Consider the following 23,407-nt stretch of genomic DNA (forward strand, 5'->3'; position numbering starts at 1 on the left):
CTCAAGTCCTGGGGTTCCTGGGAGGGGGCTGCTGTAAATCAGGGCTTGAAGGTCCTGAGTGGGACAGGTGAACGCCTTGTGGTGTCTTCAGGGCTTTTAAGTTCATTTGTGCATTTGAGTTGCACAAAATGAAAATCCAGAAAGCCCCCTTTGGCTCCTTATTTAATTTTAAACTTATTTTAAGTCTGTTCTTTTACTGCCACGGTATGTGCCTAGTTTCTGTTGTAGGTACTAGATGGGTTACAGTGGTGGGTCAGTTCCCCACGGTACCTAGTCTGGTATATGCTCTCCTCAAGTGTGGTCTGTGCCTACAGTTCAGGGGGTGCTGCTGCCCTGAGCAGGCCCCCAGAGCTGCTCCAGCGTATGGGACTTGTCAGCTCCACACCTCCCATCTCCCTTAGTGAGCCAGCGTGGCTTAAGGGGAAGCAAACTGGAGGGAGGCTTTGTGTTTGTAAAATGCTTTAATTGATGTATCTGCCTCTCAGGGCAGGAACACGACTAATTTCTTGTCTTTACTGAGAACCGGTGGGTTGGCAGTTCTGAATTGTTCATAGCATGAGTTTTGCATCAAGATTTATTATGTGGGGTCATCTGAAAGCTCATTACAATTATAGTTTCATTCTCTTGCTGTACCTGTATTCAATGGCTTCTCTACAGTTTTGGTAACTTGCATCTCCCTGACTTGTTTGGAAACTGGAAAGCATTTTAAAGTATTCCAGCAGGCTGTTTTTCTTTAAGAACAGCATGATTCTGTGACAGATGGAGATAACGTCATTATGAGAGAACTTGTAGTAAATTTGGCAAAATTAGTGTATTGTAACTCTCCTTTCATTACTGAATGTATGTTAGTATTCAGTTTGCTCCAGCATAAATGAAGAGTAGGATAAAAACGCACCACCTTGACACATCTTTCCATACTGTAACAATGAAGTTCAATGGGCATGTGAATAAGACACGTTTAACTTTGAGATAAGTGTAAATTCTGTTAATGCCTGTGCTTTTCCTTTATTAAGGCTCTCCAAACCACTTTGAGGGTGTGGTGGTGAGGAAGTGTTCAGTGCACTCTCAGTAGAAGTGCTTTTGACAGCTGAATGCAAAAATAGAGGGAGAAATAGAGGGAATGACACTGAGGCCATGGAAATGGAACAAATATTAAATGTTTTATTTGAAAAGACATTTCTTCCTTTGATCTCATTCCTTCTAATGTCAAAGGTTTGTATCATTATCAATGGCTGGAAAGCGTGAAAAGGGTGGTGGAAAGTGCTTTTGTGAAGAAGTCCAAGCAAAGTCCCAGAGAGTTCCCTTGGCCATAGGTTTGTTAAAATGGAGAGTCTGAGTTTGGTGCCCGAAGCTGCCCTTGGCTCTGGGTGTGCTGTCCTGATGGCTTTCCAGTGCTGTGGAGAGCTCTTGGATGGAAGCTATGAGCTGCTGTGATCTGTCACTGCTTCAGATCTGGTGACGGAGAGAGAGGTGACCTATTCGAATGTTGCTGCTTTGTTTGTTTGGAAATAAGTAGTTTCATCAGCAGTAATCCTTTCCTGTCCTTGTAGTTTTCACTTTAGAGTATCGGCCCACTACTTAAGAACAGACAGTTGAAACATGGCTGCAGATTTCTTCTGTTACTTGCACTTTCTATAAGCTGCTTAAAAGCCTGTTGCCCTGATTTACAACACTCAAGTAGAAGTGGGTAATTATTATTAGTCCAAGTTTTAAAATGCAGGATAAGCTTTTGTTGCTTCCAGCAGCAATGGAACCCCTTCTCAGTAGACAGCCCCAGCTAAAATGTGTTTTCTCTCCTCTGTGTGTTCTCCCCCCTGCTGCAGGTGTGGATGTGTATGATGTTCAGGCTGGTGCTGATGCTGGCTGAGCACCTGGGGCTGCCACCTGGCTTTAGCAAGAGCTTTAATTCAGGTTTACTCAGTGGCTAATGGGAGCTTGGCTTCTTCAGCGGGGAAGGAATGATGCAAACAGCTTGTTTTCTGGTAGCTGTGTTGGGCAGAGCTGTTGGCCACCAAAGAGCTGGAAAGGGAAAAAATACTTTAGACCTTAAAATACTAAGTTTTGAAGAACTTTCCCATACCCTGAAAACATTAGGAAGGACAAGCCTACTCCAGCGCTGTGTAGGACTCCTGTTTGATTGAGAAGGATTTCAATACTGTGTGTGGGGTGAGATGTAAGTGGGAGTTATTAAAATATGTTCCAATATTATGGTGGCACAGCTGTAATCAGAGCATTGTCTTTTCAGACTGAATTCAGCTCCTGGGTTTTTCTCTGTAATGCTATGGTAATTCCATCACCAAGGGAACTGGGAGCTGAGCTTGTATGTACAAATTATCTCAAGAAATTACTTTTCTGAATAACTGGGGTGCAGATTTGGAAAGAAAGGGGTGCAGAAAAGCGGGTTGTTCAAAACCAAACCTCTTTTAGAAGAAAAATGATAATTCTAATGGGCCCTACTTTGTAATCTCAAGATTGAATTTAGGTTAATTAGTTTTGTACCTAGACTGTTTTTGTGCACTTTAAATATGTAAATTTAATTTAATATTATTTAATAGAATAGTTTCCATAGCAACATTTGTATCACATGTGTCTTCTGCAGAGCCAAATATATTCAGGAGAAAGCGCACTCTTCCTGATTCTTTCTATCCTTATAGGGAGAAAAATAATTCCCTCCGCTAATGGTCTCCCTCTGTTATGTCATTAGCAGTGACACTGAGGAGGTTGTGTGCTTGGAAAACTGCTGACAGTGTAAAAGCACCACCTTCCAGAGTTCCTTAAAACAAAACAACCCAGCTTTGCTCTGTGAGCAGCACTTCCATCAGTGACCGTTAGTGACCACTGGACCTCTGTTTGGGAAAGAAGATGCTCTGTTGTGCTGGGTGCTCTTGCTTGCAGTCACCTGTCATCTCATTAAGTGCTTTATAGCTATATATGAAACAGGGCGTCATTTTATGATCTCTGTACCAAAAAAGGGTTTTTTGTCGTCATGATTTTCAAATAATGTCTCGTTCTGTGATACAGATGTGACCTTTCTGAAGGGGAATATATTATGGGGTATTTCTTCTCCTTAATGGGAAGGCCATTTCTTGTGTTTTCATTTGAAGGATGGATGGATGGGCGCTACTTGTGAACACACTTGGACCATCATTGTAGGTTGGGATGTCTCAACTGAATGTTCAAATAACAATTAAAAATCAAAATGGGAACAAATCTTTGAAAGAGAGGGCCTTTGGTGAGCTTGAAGAGCTATAAAAGGCAAGAGACACTTGATATTTTTCTTTGAGGTGCAGCCAGCCCAGCTCTCCTCATGGACTGGGAGGCTCCCAGTGCTTTGTGTTGGTTGCAGTTTAATGCTTTGATTGAACTTCCTGTTGTCAAGCTTTACCTTACCCTTCCTGCATCCACACCTGAACTCAGGTTTGCTGGAAGGCACGTTTCAATTTGAGCAAGGATTATGCAGCACGGAAGCTGCCCTAAGGATACCCTCTACTGCCACTGTCAAGGTGTAGGCAGAAGTAGGTGCTGGAGGCTCAAAGTGAAGGTGGGTGATGCTCCTGAAGCTTGTTCCTCGGGGCACAGGCAGCAGTGTTGGGAGTGCTGATGGTGTGGCACCAGGAGGGTGCTGGTTGCCCTCCTGTGCAGGGCTTTGAAGATCATACTGTTCTCCTCGCAAAACCCTGCGGAGTTTGCAGACATCTGGCCTGTCCTTGCCTCTTGATGTATGGGAGACTGCTGGAGCAAGATGCCATGGGGTTAGCTGTCAGCCCCTGGTTTCTGGTATGCCAGTAACACATTTGGAGTGTCCTGTTGCATTTAGTGATGAAGTACTGTTAGTGTCAGAGGGAAACAATCTCTTCGATGAACAGCAACTGCCTTGAGCTGTCTGCAGCTGAACGCAAAATAGTGCTGATCAAACAGAAGTGCCTCAAAGAACCAGCTGAGATGTGCTGGTGGCGAGCAGAGATGTCTCTATTGAGGAGTTGTGCATATTCACAGCTATGTAAAGCCTTGCAGAGCATGGTTTGGCTCTGCACAATACTTGATTGACTAAAAACCATTGGTTTCCAAATAGGTTCTCTCTGGCTTGCTTGGAAACTAGGGATCCTCTTCCTGGTAGAGGGCTTGGCTGTGGTGGCTTCTGTGTTGCTGCTGTCCAGGAGGGGAAGAACACCTTTCTGCCCATACTTGAAGATGATACAAATATGACTGCACTCTTTCTCCCAAGCTTTGTCGACTATGAATGCATCTGGCTTGTGTGCAAGTATTTCCGTTGTATCCCCGTTTCTCAGATAGCATCACTTTTAAACTCATTAATATAACAGGTATATCAAAATGTGAGCTTCCTTCTGTGATGCTTGACCTGCTGTGGTACAAGGCGGATCCTCTGTGGAGGCAATGTGAGGAGACTCTGTTACTGAACAATCTGCCAGGAAAAATCCAACAGCAAAGATAGATGGAATCTTTTAAATTTTTAGGGCTTAAAAAAAAGATGTGGAGCCATCTACAGTAGTTTCTGCTCTCGTGTACCCTTCCCTCTGTCACACATTTCTTGATGCCAAAACGCTCTTTATCTGTCTTGCTAGTAAAACGCTTAAAATGTCTTTATTCTGGAAGACTTTTAATATAAAATATCTATGCCATAATCTAATATAAATCCAGGTTGAAAAATGGGATGAATTATGGTTAAAAAATTGAATGCGCAGTTGTTTCCCTACTTATTTATTTCACTATAAAGCAAAGAAAGTGTAGCAGTTGTGATGCTTTCTCCTTTAGCAGACTTCTCCTTAACAATGAAAGTATTTTTGTTCCCTGGCTATTTGTAACATATTACTTCAGGTTGTCTGTCTCTTAATTTCATGGTGAAGATGCAAGAATTTGAGCCGTGAAACAACTTCGGTGCTCACAGATGTAGAAGTTGCCTTCCCAAGCTTAAATGCATGTTTTCACAAAAGATTCAAGAAAACATTAATGATCATATGTATCTAAAAGCAGAACAGGAAATGCTGAAAAAATTTGCATATGGAAATTAAGGTGATCTGCATTCTATAAGAGGATGAAGTTTTTTCCTCTATAAAAGGCAAGGTTATTAAAATTAAAAGTGAGGCCAGCATATGCTGCTGAATTAATATACATAGATTACTGCTTCTGCATGACAGAAGTACTTAAAACAAATAGTCCTGGCAATTTGTTGTTTGTTAGAAAAGCCTTAGAAAGTGTTTATCTTTCTCGAACATATATTGTTGCTAACTAGATACATTGGATGTTTACAACCCAGAAAAACAATCTGGACACTAAAACTAATGTGCAGAACTCTCAAAATTGGACATTATTAACAGACGGCCTGATTTATTTTATTATTGCCATGATTTTATGGAGGTATTTCCTGCATGTGGAGGTCTGGGAGGCTGCTCCATAAGTCTGTATTACTATCAAATTATTACAGGCTATTAAAAACACTCATTTGGGAGGATCCACTGACTTTAATGGAGCTGGGCTAACAGGTAAGTTTCTGTTCTGAAAAATGCAGGTCTCTACAGAGACTTTTATATCTGTTTGTCAGAGAATAAAGCTCATGGGGAGGAAGAGGGGGTAAAGTGGAATTTTTTTTACCTAGCAATCTGTTTCTTGTACCTCTGTCTGGCAAAGGAAACGCTGCTAACAGATTTCTGCAGAATCCTGTCTCATGAGGTATCTTCCACTTTGCACTTACGAGGCGAGGCACAGAACTGTTCTTGCAGTCGTATCTGTTTAACAACACTTCTAATTAAATCCGCAGTCTGCACAGCCTGCTCTTGGGGTTGTCTGTAACCCCATCTGTTGGAGGCATCTCCTTGTTATGCAAGGAATGATCAGCCTCATCTGTCTAATAGAGTGGGTCCTCCACAGAAATTTGGGCTCGATCCAAGGAAAAGATCTGAGCACCCAATGTGAGGGTTAGTGGGGTTTTAGCAGCTGAAGCCCAAAAGTGCAATTCTGATACCGTTTGTGTTTGTTCACGGGAGTTTCCTAAGGACACAGAGATCAGCCAGTGTCCTCCAGGGTTTCAGATGTGGCAAGCACCAGGTTGTCCAGTACCTGGTGTGTTTCTGCAGTCCTGCCTTGGGGGTTTCTGTTGTTGTCCTCCCATGGGGACAGATCTTCTGGGAACAAATGTATAGAATGGAGTTTTAAATCATGGTTTCACCACCTTTGTTAAAGATGGAGAAACTTGTCCCCATACGTCTAGCAACAAGGTTATTTGAGAAGCTAAAGATGAACTAAGCTCAGCCTAGACCTTTTACTTCCAGCTGCTCCTTTTGCAGGGCACTTTTCCTGGCTGGGGGCAGTGTGGGTCAGGGGATTCAGCCTTTCCTCCTCAGTGTCCTCGCTCTTACTGAGGATGCAGCATAATTTGATTTTTTTTGTGCTTCTCTGAATCAACATGGGCATCATTACGTGATATCTCATTACCAGGGTGACCTGCTAAATGGCACTGGAAATGTGGCTGCGAAGCAGGACCTGACTTCTGGAGTGGTGGGAGGGAGAAAAAGCAGAAGTTGTGCTTCCAAAGGCTGTGTTGATACCATTGATCTCACTGGTGTGAGAATCATATTAACATATAGTAGAAAAAGTTTGTGTGGGTGCCATTGTTCTAAACACTGTTTAATGCTGATCTGAACCAGCTTAGCCAAATTCAGTAAAGTCCTGACCATAGTGACATCGGGGAAGTAAAAATTAGTAGGTAATGGTAACAGGGTCTCTTCTGAAAGATGTGACTGCTGGAACTACAGCAGTAGACTTGTTCCCTCTTTAGTGTTAACCTTGCTGAGGACAGAAACTAGATCTGTGCGTGTCAATTTTCTTTGCTTGATGGGTCTGACAAGCCCAAAACCTCGTAATCGCATCATTGTGAAGGAATGTGCTGTAAGTGGTGCCCCAGTGCAGAACTGGGGCTGTCCTGGCCAGCCCCCTAGTAAGAGTTTGTAGTAGTTTAGTCTTCAGTTTGTGGCAGAGGAGGGAGCTGACTTCTTCACAAGTGTGTAACTAGTTGCTAGTTTCTAAGACATGCTTGCTTAAGTGGAGTGATGTGGGCAGTACTCAAATATTTCTGGATTAAAAAGTCAATGAAAAAAAATCATTCTTAGGTTTCTGGACTGCCTTTTTCTTGCTTTGATTAATGCTTTACTGGCTATATTAAACATTCACCTGAAATCAGGAGGATGTTAATCTATTGTGTATTTGAGTATTGCATGAGAATTTACTTGCTGGACAGTGGCCATATGCTAGATTAAGTGGGATAGTACAACGATTTTGTGCTGTAGACTGCTCCTCAGAAGGTGTAGCATTAACACTTACTGCACATACTTGTTTTAGGACTAGATGGGAAAACTTCTGTTTCATGCTCAGAAGATTGGAGAAGCTTTTGTGTAAAGTTTTGGACTCGTCCACTTCAGCATTATTATTTTTTAACTTCAGAGGAAATTTTTGATTGTCAAAAGCTGAAAAGAGATGAAGCTTTCAGGGTTTTCTGGACCCGATTTTAATTAAACTGGCTTCTGTAGAAACTTCATTGAGAAGATTGGTGTTGAACGTTTAAAATGACATGTACTTTTACAAGTTTTGCATAGCACCGTTTCTGTGAAACCCTGTGGGAGGAGAGGTAAAATGGGGGAGAGGCAATCTGCAGGACTAGAACCATATGGTTAAAGAGATTGGCGCTTCAATAAGCGTGCCAGAAACTTAATATGGGGGATTTTAGAGTATGAGCTGTGAAAACTGGAAACAAGAATGATGTAAGTAAAAGTTGTCTGCCTGTATCTACACTTGAAGCAGCTTTATTAATAAAACTCTTGTGTTCACCTATACAGCTCCTTTCAGTCTAGAAGCATTGAGACAAACTGAACAGATTTCTTGTGTACCAACTTCAACCTGCAAGGTGTTAAGCCCATTGGATATTCATGTTTTTAGGAAACTGTTAAATAAATTGTTGGAACATGGTCTCGGATATTAAGGTTTCTTACTGCTTGGAACTTGTCAGTGGCAGCAGGAATAGGATCTGGCACATTGCTCAGAAAGTTTGAGCTTTTATCCTTGATAAGGGGAGGAACACCAGTAAATGTCATTCAAGACCTAATCCATCTTGCTGCTGGCATTGGGTCTATCAGCCCATGAGCAAGTCCGCTTTGAGGGATGCCACTTTTCCTATCTGAGTCTCATTTTGGGGCAGCATCTGAGTTTGTTTTGGATGTCACTTGTAGCCCAAGCTATGATTCTAAACTGAGCTGGGAAATCTGGAGGTTTGTGTATCTTAAAAGTAGGCAAATACAATCTTCAGGATTGTGTGCAGAGAAGCAGAAGAGTGCCTAATTTGGTTCCTAAAAAACCCCACCAAAATCCTCAAAACCAAGCCTAAGAACTGGTCCAGTTTCTCTCCAAGTGTCAGAAGATGGGAGATTGTGCAGATCATGATTTGGAGTATGAAATTCCTTTTTTGATGGTGGCCCTCGATAGGAGCAGGAACAGCTTTTCTTGTGCTTTCCAGCGTTATGTTTTCTCGTAAATTACCTTCCACGTTCTGCTTTGGAAGGTGGGCTTAGTTTGTGAAGCAAAACAATGAAACTTTGATGGTGACCCTCGTTAGGAGCAGGAACAGCTTTTCTTTTGCTTTCCAGTGTATGTTTTCTTGTAAATTACCTTCCATGTTCTGCTTTGGAAGATGGGCTTAGTTTGTGAAGCAAAACAATGAAAATACACATTTGCCTCTTTTTGTAAACTGAGTGAACTAGTAAACAAGTGGTTCTTACCCATTTACTGTCTTGTTCTAAAGATGGAGTTTTCATTTTAACAAGTCTAATGCAAACCTGGCCAAAACACCGTTTTTTTTCTGTTTTTATCTTAAATGCTAAATACACATTTGCCTCTTTTCGTAAACTGAGTGAACTAGTAAACAAGTGGTTCTTATCCATTTACTGTCTCGTTCTAAAGATGGAGTTTTCATTTTAACAAGTCTAATGCAGACCTGATCAAAACACTGGTTTTCTTCTGTTTTTATCTTAAATGCTTCCCTCATCTTCTGCCAGTTGTGGGTCCCAGTTCTGTGTTTTCACTATTTGCTTTTCCTGGGTTAGGCAAAGGTCTGTGCAGTTTCTGGAGATGAACTGTTCTGCATACAAAAGAGTATGCCAACAATGATTGTAAATACAGTGAAGGAAAAATTATAAACTAGTGAAATTTGGTTTATAAACCCAATTATAAACCAGTGAAATTCAGTCTTTCGTGATTTTGATGCCTTTTCATCATCGATTCACTACACAGTGCGAAGGTGATTCTCCTGCTGGTGTATATGGGCATTGCCCCTGGAGTTAGATCAGTTCTTCTGCCAGTTGTGGGTTCCAGTTCTGTGTTTTCACTATTTGCTTTTCCTGGGTTAGGCAAAGGTCTGTGCAGTTTCTGGAGATGAACTGTTCTGCATACAAAAGAGTATGCCAACAATGATTGTAAATACAGTGAAGGAAAAATTATAAACTAGTGAAATTTGGTTTATAAACCCAATTATAAACCAGTGAAATTCAGTCTTTCGTGATTTTGATGCCTTTTCATCATCGATTCACTACACAGTGCGAAGGTGATTCTCCTGCTGGTGTATATGGGCATTGCCCCTGGAGTTAGATCAGTGATAAATTAACATTTTGCAGTATTTGTGGAAACACTTGAAAGAAAGCAACAGATGTAAGATCTGCACCTGAGACTGACATCTTAATTTGATGTTTCTGTAGTTTTAGGTATACCATGGAAGTTGATGGACTGTTCCTATTATCTTCTTGTCTGACTTCATCAAGTGCTGTCAGAGAAACCAGTGAAAGTTCAGGCTATTGGAATGAATAGCGTTCTTTTCTTCCACTTTACTGGAAATACTGTGACTTCTTTCAATTCAAAATATCAATACAGTAAAATCAGTGGTATTTCTCCTCAGTAACATTAATGTAGGAGATTAAGTTGTCCCTTTACTTACCAAGTCTAATGTTTATCTGGGGAGCTATCAGTGCCCTGTGGTCGGCAAAGGGAAAATTCCTCTTAATGCCGTCTCTAATATATCCACACCAGTGAGGATGGATGTGAGCTGATTGTGCTGAATTAACTGCATGCTATTGAGTGGCGTACTCCTGGCATAGTGCTTATGGTAAAATACAAGTGGCTATTTTCTGTTAAATGAAGTAGTGCAAATTAAGACAGTATTCTGCTAAGCTTTCATAGACATTTTTTATGCAGCATTCAGACTTTCTTGAGGAGTCTACCTAAATGTGAATGAACTCTTGAACTCTTTCTTTAATTAGTACTACACAGCTGGGACACAAAAAATAATAGAAGTTGGGTTTGTCCATTTGGACTAGTGTATAGATTAGCCTGGGCAACTGCAAGAGCCAGTGGAAAGTTGAAGTCTACCCGGGAAGTATTGGCTCTGGAACCCTCGTTTTAATCTGTTTTTCTTTAACACAAGCTGAAACAAAGGGGAAAAAGAAAAGCCAATAAACAGAGAAAACCCTCCTCCCAGTGTCAGTTGCACCTTTACTAGAAAACTGACTGAATTTTGTTTTTAGAATATTGGACAAACTGGTGACCTATTTCATCTGGTTGCTGGCTTTAAGAGTTCTGGAGAGCAGTGCAGTTTTTGCATGTAGGACCATTGGTTTATGCCCAGGATGGAGTCCCATCTGCCGACCACAGGCGCTGTGGGCTCTCTGCTAGGACTTGGATCCTTTTGTGCATGTGCCTTCGGTAATTCAGGGTAGACTGAGGGTTATCCTTCTGAAGCCAATGCAGCAAAGTGCTTGAAAAGGGGAATGCACTTTGATTGCCATGGGCTTCTCCCTGCAGCAGCTCTGAACAGCAGTCTAGGCAGAGGACTTCAATTATTTGCTGCAATCCTGTAAGGCAATGCTGAAGTGCTTGTTACTATGATTTAATGGGCTGTAATCCTGTCACTCTTAACAAAGCACTGTGTTTTGGTGAAGTCCAGCTTGCGGTGACTCACTTGGTAGCATTATTTGTTCTTTCATGCAGATTCACTTTGGTTTTAAAAGTGATCTGAGCTCCAGAGGGGCTGGGAGAATGACCTGTGACTGATAGCTTTGATGCCAGGACGGAAAGAAAAATGTGGAAGGAATAAGATGAGTTTACCTTGTATTGGGACAGTATGATGGACTAACCTTGAGACTGACTTGAGGTGTCTGGAGGCTGTCTGTAGGGATGGGTGGTAATGTATTTGTTACAGGAAACCTGTGATGCTTTCTGGAGTTTGCAGTTAAATTAATTGGTGACTGGCAAAGAATGACAGCAGGCCAGAACTGTGCAGTTATACCCATCTGTTAGTTACGGGCTTGTAGGGCATTTGTCATCCCTGGCTCTCCAAGCAGCACATAGCAAGCATCATTAACTGAATTTAACAGGTGGACAAGTGGCAACAGGTACAGCTGAATTGTTCAAGTCATACACTGAAGATTGAGAAAGTAAAGCGCTCCTCCCATGTCTGGCCTTGGATGCTGGCAGTTTACTGCTGAAGAATTTACTGAGATAAAGGCCTAATTCATGTGCACTGTCTGCCCTTTTTTTTTCCCCACTCTCATTAGGTGTAGTCTTAAATTTACAAGTCTAACTCTGAAATACAAATCTTACAAGTGGTTGTATGCTCTGGGGGCTGTTGCCGGGAGTTTGTGAGCAAGTGCAGCTCATCTCCAACCATGGAGCAGGTCCCATCTGTGCCTCCTGACAACTGAGTTCAGGAGAGCATCCCCCCCATGGCTTTAGCAGGTGAGCTTGTGTTCCTGTTAGAGCTGTGAGTGGCTGTTACCGAGGGTTAGCACATGTGTGCTCTGCAGCCTCTTTGCATCTGATGTACTAATTAGTGAGCTCCATGAACTGGTAATGAGCTGTATCAATGCCATTTTCCCCCTATAGCCCATGTAATTAAAGTAACCAAGTCAGATACTTAGTGACAAAAATGAATAGTTCCAAACCATAATTCATCACAGTCATTTCAAGTTATTCATCAGTTACCTAATTCTAACACAGTACTAAATTATGTTAATTCACTGGACCGCACTAATGGCCTGACCCAGCAGGACAGCAGATCCAACTGCACTGTGTAGAGCTCAGCATGAGCTGGCTGTGCAGAGTCAGTTTTTAGTCTGCCTTGAAACCTTTACTATTTTTTTCTTTCTTTAGTTGCTAGAGTCCTAGGCTGATTTTCTCCTATCCAGTTTCATGCCTAGAATTAACTGTGCCCATATATAAAGCTTAGCAGATGTTCAAGGAACCAAATCAGATACTTAGCTCCACGCAGCCTTTTTATTTTTTTGAAACTGTCGCTAGCAGGAGAGGGTTTCTGCTGTAAATGCTTTTTGGCACTTGGAGGCACTCTCCTCTAATGGCCTTACACAGCCCAGAATTATAACCTTTTCACTGTATGACATTAAAAAAACCCACAAAACACCCCAAAAAACAGCAGCCCTATATTTTTAAGTCTTTAGGCCTGTAAAGGGCCTGAAAGTGGAAGGATATTTCAGGTAATGCTCTCTTTCTAATGATATTGCATCCAATACATCATTTTTGCAGTGAGAGTAGACTGGAAGTTGAAGTTTTGCTTTTAATGTCTGAAATTCTAGACAGTCATTAGAGAAACTAAAAAATGGAGTCACGTTCTGTATTGCCCTCCATCACGTCAAAGAGCATGACTACTTATCCCTTAAGTCTCCTGTGTAGTTTATGATGCAGTATAGTTTATTTACACATTAGTTTATCAACAAATCTCCTGTCAGTTGCACGTAAGGCACCATACACTGATTAGAGAAGGGAGAGAAAGGACTCCTTTGCAGAATGCTTATGATGCTTGTGTGGGATAAGCAAGTCCTAACTCCTAGCCCTGTTTTCTTAATGACACTTTGCATTAGCAGCTATCACTGTTCTGTTCCAGGTGCCAACCACCTGGGTGTCCTACATTTCTGGAGCCCTTTGCCTGCCCCTTGAGGTCCCGAATGCTGTTTAAGGTGTCACCCCAAGTGTTGTGGCACCTCTGCTCTGTCTGGGCTGAACCATAGTGTCCTTTCAAAACCCTCAGAAGATTGTAAGTCTGGGAGATTTCACTGGTAATATGTGTCATCATCTGGCCAGGATCTGTAATTAAGATGCCTCTGAACACTAGACTTCCAGCTGGTGAGGGCATCAACAGTTTGAAGGGGTACATTGCTTTTAAACTACTTTATTGACAGTTGCAGTGATTCACTGTAAAGGGCTCTCATAAGCTCCTGGTGTCACTTTAAATTTTTTTAAAAGAAAATAATCTTCTACCAGGCTGGAATGTATCAGCAAATCCCTTCTTGTCTCGCAATGAGCCCATTCCATCTTGACATCTGCCAGAGGTGCCCTTTGCCAGCAGCAGTATTTTTGTTGAGCATTTTTTCCCCTTTGTCTGAACCAATGACTAATACATACCAGTGACAAGCAAAACCTGTAGAATGCTGCTTGTGTTTCCTGGTCAATGTCCATTGTCACAGAGTGTAGTATAGACACGAAATAAAACAAAAGCTTCATTACTAAATTGTTAGGTAATCTTGGGTGAGCCATTTTACTGCCCGTGCTCAGTTTACACCCCTCACCACCCTACCATGGCTCGGACAATGTACCCTCAGCCTGTACCCACAGGCTTTCAGTTGCTGAGGATGTTTTGGTGGTAAGTAAATATTGTCTGTGGAATGAATCCCATGTAATCATGAAGGACCAAAAAGACCCCCAAGATTTAGAACAAAGTTGCCTTCTAACTAGTGTGCCAAGGCATCTGTAGGCTCCAATCCAACTGTTTGGCCTTTTAAACTAAGGCTGGAGGAATGGCTTTGAGTTCTGAGCCTGAACCATTAACAAAAATCCCACTTCTGGTTGATGCAATTCCAGTTGGGAGAGAAGGGGTAGAAAGAAAAGAGTTTTTGAAGAGGAAAGACTGATTAAAACATCTCATATTTTAGAGCAGTAGGCATCTGTTGTGACTTGCATTAATAAGTAAAAGAAAGTGCATAGATTCATAAAGATCTGCCAAGCATTTTGCCGTGCTCTGGTCTTACAGCAAGTTCTGGCCAGTGCCAAAGTTTTGTAACTTGATGAAAAAACTTCGCAGTACTGAGCAATATTGTGCATTCTGAACAGGCACAGAAAGAAGATTACAGCTTCATTCCCTATTAGCTGCTGTGGATGACTTCTTAGTGTAAAATATCGTTTCTGAAGACATACACTAAATGAGAGGAAGGAGTGAGGTTTATGTCTCCACAAATGTGTTTCTCGGGGGAAGGAGAAATCTAGATCATTTTCTTTAGTCCCCCAGAGAAGAAGATAGCTTGATGTAAACCAACTTTGATTTATGTAGTCATTATAACCTGATCACAATGAATAATGCAATATCGCTTACTCATAACACACTAGCATTAAATGGGTATTCTGGGAAAGTGCAATTGTCTTGTTGCCAAGTGCAGCAATATCTTCACAGGCAACACGTGGACAGCTTTGCTGCTTATTTTACAAAATCAGTGAACCAGTTTACGTTTCTATGCACCATTTAAGTCATGCTAAACACATTTCAGTACAAGTTAAATATCTTTACAGCTATGTCATTCTTTCTAGTAATCCACCTACTTGTAATTGTTTTATGCTTACGTTGTGTTTTTTTCAGAATGAAATAGAGCTGAACACAACTGCCAATATGGGGATGAAGTGGGCAAGGGACACAGCTGGGTTGGAAAAGTAGAGGCAAGTCATAACCTTATGGAAGAAATCCATTCAAATCAAGTACTTGCATTTTGTGAAGTTGTGGAAAAGTTGCGGGGTCTTCACTAGAGCCACACAGCCCCATTCAACATGATACATAAGGTATCATTATACTTGCTGATACCTAGACCTCTTTACTAGAAAGCATTCCTCTGCTTTTTCACAAAGAAACAGCTTCGTAATGAAGATCTTCTGCTTCAGACATGTCTGAGGAGTGAATATAATTAAATAAATGAGCTGCAATCTGCCTTCATTGGCAATATTTCATTTTTCTAGATGCAAAGCAAAATTCTAGATCCAGTCTCCTCACAAATTTCCTTCTTGCTGGGAATTCTATTTCAGGGTTCTTCATCAGCTTTTGAATCAGCAGTGACATATTAATGCATTTTTAAAATTTTTAAATACAGGAATTAAGATGCAAACACTTAGCACTAGCTGGCTGTGTGGGCAGCCCCTGTTGGAAAGGGCCTTGTACCTGGAACCCCAGTGCACTGGAGATTCTGGAAAAAGTTCAGCAAAACCACTCAAACACCTTTCCCCGTGCAACTGAGCTGCTTCAGTGGGTGAGCTCTCGAGCAGTCCTGGATAAAGTGGCAGCTTTTGTTTCCCTACAAAATAAAAGTTCAGAACGTACTGTGAGAAATTACTTGTGCTATTGTGCCGTGCCTTCACTAGATTATCTGTTCCTAGAGGTTATCAGAGTCACAAACTGCAAGTTCCTGGCAATAACCCAGGCTTTTTGGTAATCATCCCAAGCTAGATGATAGCACTTTCAGCCACGGCTTTTAAAAAAACAAAGTTTATGTTTATTTGACAGCAAGTTTGTTGTCCCTGTAAGTGCAGCTCATTGGAATTCTTTGTTTTAGGGCAGAGAGCAGAAAAACACAACGCAGGAATAAAGTAGAGCAGCTTTCCCTGAAGGTTCACTTGTTCACAAAGGAGAAATTTGCCAGATGAGACTTTTGTGCTACTGTCTCTGACCTTTATTTCCCTCTTAAATAACAAATGCATATGGGGTGGGATTGGTTGGTCCTGAAGTAAAATAGGGTTGTTTTGCCATAGTGTAGTGGAAGTGACATAATTTAGTTTTTTTTAAAAATAGCCAATTTTATACTCACTGCCCCAAGATTTGAAAAATGGTGTTCCTCCTCCAATTTCTAAATATTGGGCTATTTCTAGATACTCTTCACCAATTGATCTAAAACAGAAGTATTGAGGGGCTGGGTAAACTTACTTCGGACTGAAATGCAAATTTTAGTTTCTAAATTCAGATGTTTGTTTCTTTGTTTGTGCTTCATGTATGAAGAATGACATTTTAGGCACTCAGAAAGCTTTCTCATCAGCTGGGAGGTGGTGAAGATTGACAGGTCTCCCTACCCACACCCGTTTCCAGGACTGACCAGGGCTTTGGGTCACCACGTAGGACAGCAAGCCCCTGGTTTCAGTTTCCCTCTCTGCATGAGAGTATTCTCAAACCAGAACTGAAGCGTGAAACTCAGAAAAGTCAAAAGAAATTTTTCCACTGTACTCAGCCAGATGCTGACCAGTTCCAGCCGAGATTAATAGCTCCTTTGCTTCACAGTGTATTTCCAGCATCAGAAGGAGCATGGGGATGGCTGAGCAATCCTGCCTGGCTCCTAAGGCACAGCACTGACAGCAGGAATCCAAAGACTCAGATTGCATCATTCCTTTGAAGTCACTCCTTAGACTTCAGTTGTGGTAATGATTTATATCAGCTGATCTATACAGCCGAAAATAGAACTGTTTTGACGTGACCTTGGACATGCATATTGGATCACCTATCTGAGTTCTGGATGATCCACTTCATAAATAGTCACATTATTTCCCTGGAGTTTTATGTTGTTACCTGCTCAGTGGGCTGTTAGAAGCAGAAATTTTCAGGAGAGGCCATAAGAAGTAGATGTTAATTTTTGATACTCGAATTAAATTTTGAGTTAGGCTTTCTCAGGAGATCTCACAGGGAGAGCTTTGTAAGTTTTAGGTGTTATGCAAATGACAGCTATTACTGTTCTCTCTCAGCACATCAGATCCTGATTTGTTGTTTGGATTATCTAATCACTGTCAGCCCAAGTGTTTGGAGTGGAAGTAATTACTGCAGTACTTTCAACTAATTCCTATTCATGGAGTAATAGTGAAAATGTTGATTTGAGGGATAAGTGAGCTAAGTGTTCGTGATGGAATAGGCACCTAAGAGCATTTGGGGCTGGTTCTTGTTGCTTCTGTCAAAACGGCTGTAGCAATGTAAACAGTTCACGTGCAACCTTCAACTTGAAGAAATACTGAAAAGTCTCAAATACGTACTAGGTCATGATGGCATCAAAGACTAATTCCTTGCTCTGTATTGTAACTCATAACAGGGTCTGTGATTAGCTCTCTGTCTTGGGCACATCATCTCTGCTGTCGTTGACTGTGTTGAAGGGCTTTCAGTGCTTCTAGGCAGATGCTGCCAAATTGGTTATTCATAGAATTGTAGAACAGTTTGGGTTGGAATGGACCTTTAAAGGTCATCTAGTCCAAGCCCTTTTTTTTTTTTTATTTTAAGAGATTTAGGGTATAAGGGTTTATACTCAAGATGGTGCTGGATATTCACCCATGATATACATGTGTCATGGGAGCATAGAAATGTGACTGTGATAATAGCACCCGTTCTTGATGGCTCCATTATCTAATTTTTAAGGTGCTTAGGAGGTTTCAAGTGAGTGAATGTATCTTCATTTTGAGTTTGTTTATGTAAGCTCAGCAGAGAGGAGTTAACCATCAGATCACTAACATTAGTGGGATTCCAAACTGTATATTCAGGCAAAAAAATGTTCATTGTCTCTAATTAAAACAAAATACTTTATTCTACTTTAAACTACTACTGTAGAATCTCTCTGCCTAGAGATTCCATAAGAGGAGAGAGCTGAGTAGGTCGTACAGAAAGAAGAGAAAGTTCAGGGGAGGGACCTTCATGACCTCACTTTCCTCCAATTTGCCTACATTAGCATCGTGAATGCCATTTGTTCTTTATTGGCGTAGTTACTTGGGTCATGATGATGTTGTCCTGAGGCACTGTCATAATGTATTCCAGCCCTGGGACTCTCTTGTTAAAGAACTATTGTAATATGGGAGCAGAACCAAAACACAAAGACCAATATTTATATTGTAGACTGATTTGGCTTTTGCATCCTTGAGGGTACTTACGTGTAACAGTTTTTGGGTTTCCTTTTTTCTCTCTCCCCTCCCTCCCCGCCCCCAGCTGTGCCCTGTTTCTGATCTAAGTCCAAGTCTTGGATTAGTCACTATTGAACTACAGTAATAAATTCCAGTAGCACCAATTTATAGCCATCTACCATGCTTGACTGGAATTGATTGTCAATAGTATTTATGTTCCTAGTGGCATTTGGAAGGGCGATAAGGAAGTTCTGGGTCTGTGCCCTGCTGGGGGCAGAGCAAAATTTAATTTCCTTATTTTATTAAAATCTTATTCTCCTATTCTGCCCTTAATTCTGTGTGCTGGGGAGCTCATTGTTGCAGGTGCAGCTTTGAGGTGCTTGCTGACCCAGAGAGGTGTTTCTGAGTGCAAGTGGTCTGAGGAGGACATCATCATGTTGTAGTTCTTGTCCTCATGTGTTGTACAGCAGCAAATGGATTCTGTTCTCTTCTGTTGTCCTCTGCTTGTGCCTGCCCATGGTAGGAGGGTTGGAACTTGATGATCTTTAAGGTCCCTTCCAACCCTAACCATTCCATGGCTGATTCTATGGGCTTCTGATTGCGAAGATAAAACTACAGGTTTTGAAAAGCAAAAGGACTGAATACTCAAACTTTTGACAGTTTCTTTTGGGTGGGGTTTCAGGGAGTTGTTTGTGTCGGGTGTGATGAGGTTTCTGGACCCAGCAAACAAGATTTTCAGAAGGCAAAAGTAGAAATTCTCTTCTAGTGTAAGTGGGTGCGTATTTGCATTGCTTTTTTGGTGGCAAGCCCTCATTTTGGTCAGTGTCTGGTCATTCTGGAACAATTCAATTCAAACCCTTGCACTAAACAGAACAGATTGAGTGGCCAATAAGCTGGAAAATTGGAAGATAATCTTGATGGGTTCAGCTGGTGCCTGGCATCAGAGCAGCCTGTCCATATGCTAAATGGTTCTGCAGCCAAGTGGGCCAGGAGTAGGAGTGTCCACATGTGAGGCAGAATGATAAAGCTGGGGAGGAATAATGCGTTCCCTGAACATCTTTATAGAAACAGCTGAAAGCTGGTGAAAGAAGCACAGCTAGTCGACCAACAATCATTTTTGGGCACAGGAATAAAGTTATATGTCATGGACATAATTGTTTTGTGCTGAATATGTTGTTTAGAAACCCATCAACAGTTCAGAGGATGGAGTTGCCTTCTGTGCTGGTTACCTGTTGGGTGCTGGCTTAGCTGGAGGCAGCGAGATGTTTTGATGGGTCTCCTCACTGGTTCCTCCAGTGAATTTGTGCTGTGCTGGAGCTCTGCCAGAGCTGTGAACTACTTGATAATGGCTGATGGGATTTTTTTTCTCTGAAATCACACTTATTTTAGTGATTTTTGTTTTATTTCTGACTTACCAGGTGTTACTTTGGAATTACTGATTAAATGTAGGCTGTGAACAGTTGGCAGGACTTGCAATGCTTTCCTTCTATACAGCCAGTATGTTATCTAAGCCGAGAGCTATGCTTTTGTATGTAAGAGGATGGTAGAAAGTGCACCACAGTTAAAGAATAGGTGGGAAGATTGCAAGAAATGGGGGCAGAAGTTTGTGAGATGAAGGGCCTTAATGCTGCAGACGGAAAGGTGTTTTTTCAGCCATTCTGCATAGTCAATAGACTGCTCCAAGTTTCTTGAATTTAAATTCAACCGAACCTTGAAAGCAAAACACCAGTTGTCAGAATGGTCCTGGATTTTACTGTTAAAGATCTGCCTTTTCCATTAGCTAGTAATTTATTCCTTCTCTCTTATGTGTCCTAACTTACCCTTATACATAGAATATACACTTGCAGTTTTATGTCCTACTGGTTTTGCTCAAAGTTTCTTCATGTCTGTCTTAAGCATGCAAGACAGGGACCAGTAACAAATCCACATGGAAAAGTATATCAATTTATTTTTAAAAAGTTGTTTCCTAGAAAGCCATACATTTGCAAGCATAATTACAGCTTTCTTCCTAGCACCTTTCATGCAAGCATGCACTGTCTTCATAAGAATTTCTGGTTGTATCATAATTCAAAAGAAATAGGATGCCAACTATCCATTAACTTGATTTTTTTTATCTAAGCTACGGGGAGCCATTAATTGTAGCTGCAGAGCAACAGCTGATTTATGAGTTTAACTTCTATGCAAATATTAGTGATACTCAAGTCATTGGAGATGCCAAGTTTATTCTCTTGTGTTTCTAGATTTACCAGAGATGTTGGTTAGTATTCAAAAAAGCTTCAAGCAAAGGGCCAAAGAGGCTGGAGAAATTCTCAGACGAACGAGCTGCTTACTTTAGATGCTATCACAAGGTAAGACTTGGTCATATAGTTGTTTCTCAAACTTGCTTCTATGTGCAATCCAGAAAAATATCTGAATTTGTTTTGTATTAATTGGCCCAAAATTGGAACTTTTTCCTACTATCAAGGTCCTAAACTCACGTTTTCCTTCATGCAGTAAAACAGAGGCGCAGAGTAAGAGTTGTTTTCTGCTTTGTAGCAAACGTCTTGCTAAGCTAATGGAAAATGATTTTATCTTTAGAGAAGATTTCCTTTCTTCTCCTCAGCCCTTTAAAATCAGAGCTGAACTACTTTGTAATGACTACTACTCTTCATAAATACGGTAGCAAACATCTAAGGTAACGTGAAAGCTGAGAGGTCCCCATTTCACTGGGATTTTACACCTGTGGGATACAGTAGACAGCTACAGGTACGAAGGACAACATGCATTTTTTTTCTGTGCAGTGGTGATGTGAAAACCTTTGTTAAACTCACCAGTATTAGAAGAATGAAGTTTTTCCCTCTAATCACCTCTCTGGAGTTATGTGCACATTTCATATTCATCTGAGAATTTACATGTGTAATTCTCCTGGGCATGGAGATGAAAATAAGAAACCCTTTAATTTATAATGATTGTTGGCAAAAGCTTAATATATTAGAAGATTAGGAATTATGTGCATAAATTGCTAGAGTCAGCAAGCACAGCTGAGCTTGAGGCTGATCTGCCCTTACTCACTTTGACATACGTTTAGGAGGAAATCTTGAGGGAATACTGAATCTGAATTCAGACTTGTCTGTCTGCATGCCATGTAGTTTGTAATTCATTGGTCATAAAACTTGTGGCTATTTGTATTAAGTCATGCCCAGAAATAGTTCATTCAAATTTATATAAAGCAACTTTCAGAACTAATGGGAAGTGTGGGTTTTGGGTTTTTTTTTTCATTTGATGTGTGTGAGGGTTTTTTTTTTTTTTTTCATTTGATGTGTGTGAGGGTTGCACAGTGTGTATAAGACAATATCCAGCTTTGTGTGAAATGTTGCGTTTATATTAGTATGATTCTGTCAATTATTGATGCAAATCTGTATTTCTTCCACTGTATTAATGCAATATATCAGCAGCACACGCTGACTTGAAGTTCAGATTAGGTAATGGATAGGAAATCCATGAGGAATCTAAATGAGGTTGGATTTTTTTCTCCTCTTTCAAGAAAATCTGTAGGTTAGGACTTACTTGTCACATATGTAGCCTAACAGCAGTTGCCTGTGTCTGGATCTGCAGACTAAAGCACCATAGACTGTCCCACTGGCTTTGAGGGATTTTCAGCTTTAAGTCAAGCTTAGTCTATAATTAACAGTTGCTTAATGTTAAACTATTGCTGCTTCTATAAATTAAGTATCTGGATTTCTCTGGTAGCTTATTTGACAGGAATAAACAATGGTCAAACTCCATGATTTGGAGTTTGGTGGAGTAAACCAAACCTGAATGCAGGTCACTTGAATGTAGCGTGTGCTCCTGAGAGCACTGGTTCCAGCTGGAGTGAATGGATAGATTATATCTTGTCTCCTTTTCAGGAGCTGGAGAGTGGTGTGTTGAGGTCTGAGTCTTACCTTGAGTATACCTGAGATCAGTATGAGCTTCTATGGGCTTTTTTTTTGGTGTCTTGGAGCTGGCAGTCCAGCTCAGCAGGTCCAAGCTCTGAGCCCTTCCCCTGAACATCTCTCTGCTTCAGGCCCCAGGTGTGTAGACCCAAATCACAGGATGCAGTGCTGAGGTTTCTGCTGGAAAGCTTGTCGTCCTCCTGGATAAAGTGGAGAGATCTCTCTTCCCAGCACCGTGCCCTCCTGGGCGCTGGGGATGAGCAGCCTCCAGCGGGGTGCAGTCAGGCTGGGTGACTGGGGAGTGATCTCACTGCCGTTGGTGGGAGCATTGCCATCCACATTTGTTCTCCACCTTTGTCACTCCTCCTCACCACTCTGTAAATGAAGCTGGGCAAACCCAATAGAGCAGTTTAAATGTGATTGCTCAGGACAGGGGGTTGTCACTTGGGCTGTGTTACTGTTTGGCAGTGGGGCTCCTCGCTGTCCTTGTTTTTTCACTGTGATGGTAAATGAGGCTGCCTTCTAGTTCTAGGGTCATAAGCTGTGCAAGTTGAAGCATCCTGTATATTTTTAATGAACTTTACTGAAAGGAAGCTAATGAACATTAAATAGCATTTTCTGGCTAAAATATGTTAACTTATAAAGAGCACAGGTGGATAAAAATGAATTTATTTTTTAAAAAAACTTGGTACATGTGTGAAATTCTAAGTTAGTGAGTGATGCAGCTTCTAACAGTATTAAATATGAGGGGTTGATAAAGGAAAGCATGTCACTGCTGCTCTATACTGCTATGTAATTCAACTGGTTCTTATAAAAAACATAGCTGATTATTAATAAAGCCAAAAAAAGCAATTTAATATGGCAGAGTCTTCAACTAGCACAACTTGCCACCTGGTTTTGATGTATAATATTAGCAGGACTTTGGCACTAAAGTCATCAATCCAGAGGTCTAGGACAGTCATTGCTGGTGTCTTGATGTACATTGGGTCAGCAAGAGCAGCGGCTGTAATAACAGCTTGATGGTGCAGAGAGGCTTTTCTGTGACTATTCTAATTCTGTCACTCCTGGGCAGAAAGCTGCTTCTCGCTGCCTCTGACAATAAAGTTAATCCTACAAATGAGAAGCCCAGCGAGTCCTGTTAACGTGTCAGGTGTCACCTTGTCAAAAGCTTGTGCTAACGAATCTAAGGGCGAATGCAGTTCAGCCTGATAGATGACACTGTAAGAGGGAAACCTCACTTACAGATTACCAATGTTTCAGAAATATGGTCCTTAACTTCCTACCTGGGTTCTGAAGTGATTCTCAAATGCTGTTGAAAGCAGCATCAAATCTAAAAAACTGAGAAGCCCCCGCTCACCCCATCAATCTCAGGAAAGGTTTAATCCATCATAAAACTGTAAAGGGTAGAAAAAGAAAAATGATGAATGGAGCTAATTTTTCAATAGCACCTGCCTCCTTCACTGAAGTGTTAAATTGTTTCATTTTGTTGCTGCTTTTTCTTTTTTTCTTTTTCTTTTTTTTTTTTTTTCCCT

The 23,407-nt window shown here is 41.2% G+C and overlaps 1 protein-coding gene across 3 annotated transcripts in view; it reads left to right on the forward strand.

The window, feature by feature from the left end:
• The window catches only part of DOK5 (docking protein 5), a 44,872-nt gene that overhangs the window by 748 nt on the left and 20,717 nt on the right, over positions 1 to 23,407 (forward strand). For all 3 annotated transcript variants that reach the window (XM_014943865.1, XM_014943867.1, XM_014943866.1), the window contains exon 2: positions 20,202 to 20,309. In XM_014943865.1, the coding sequence (XP_014799351.1) occupies positions 20,202 to 20,309 (108 nt within the window). The remainder of the gene's footprint in view (positions 1 to 20,201; positions 20,310 to 23,407) is intronic.

This window comes from Calidris pugnax, unplaced genomic scaffold (genome assembly GCF_001431845.1).
Source record: "Calidris pugnax isolate Ruff unplaced genomic scaffold, ASM143184v1 scaffold118, whole genome shotgun sequence".
Classification (NCBI taxonomy): domain Eukaryota; kingdom Metazoa; phylum Chordata; class Aves; order Charadriiformes; family Scolopacidae; genus Calidris; species Calidris pugnax.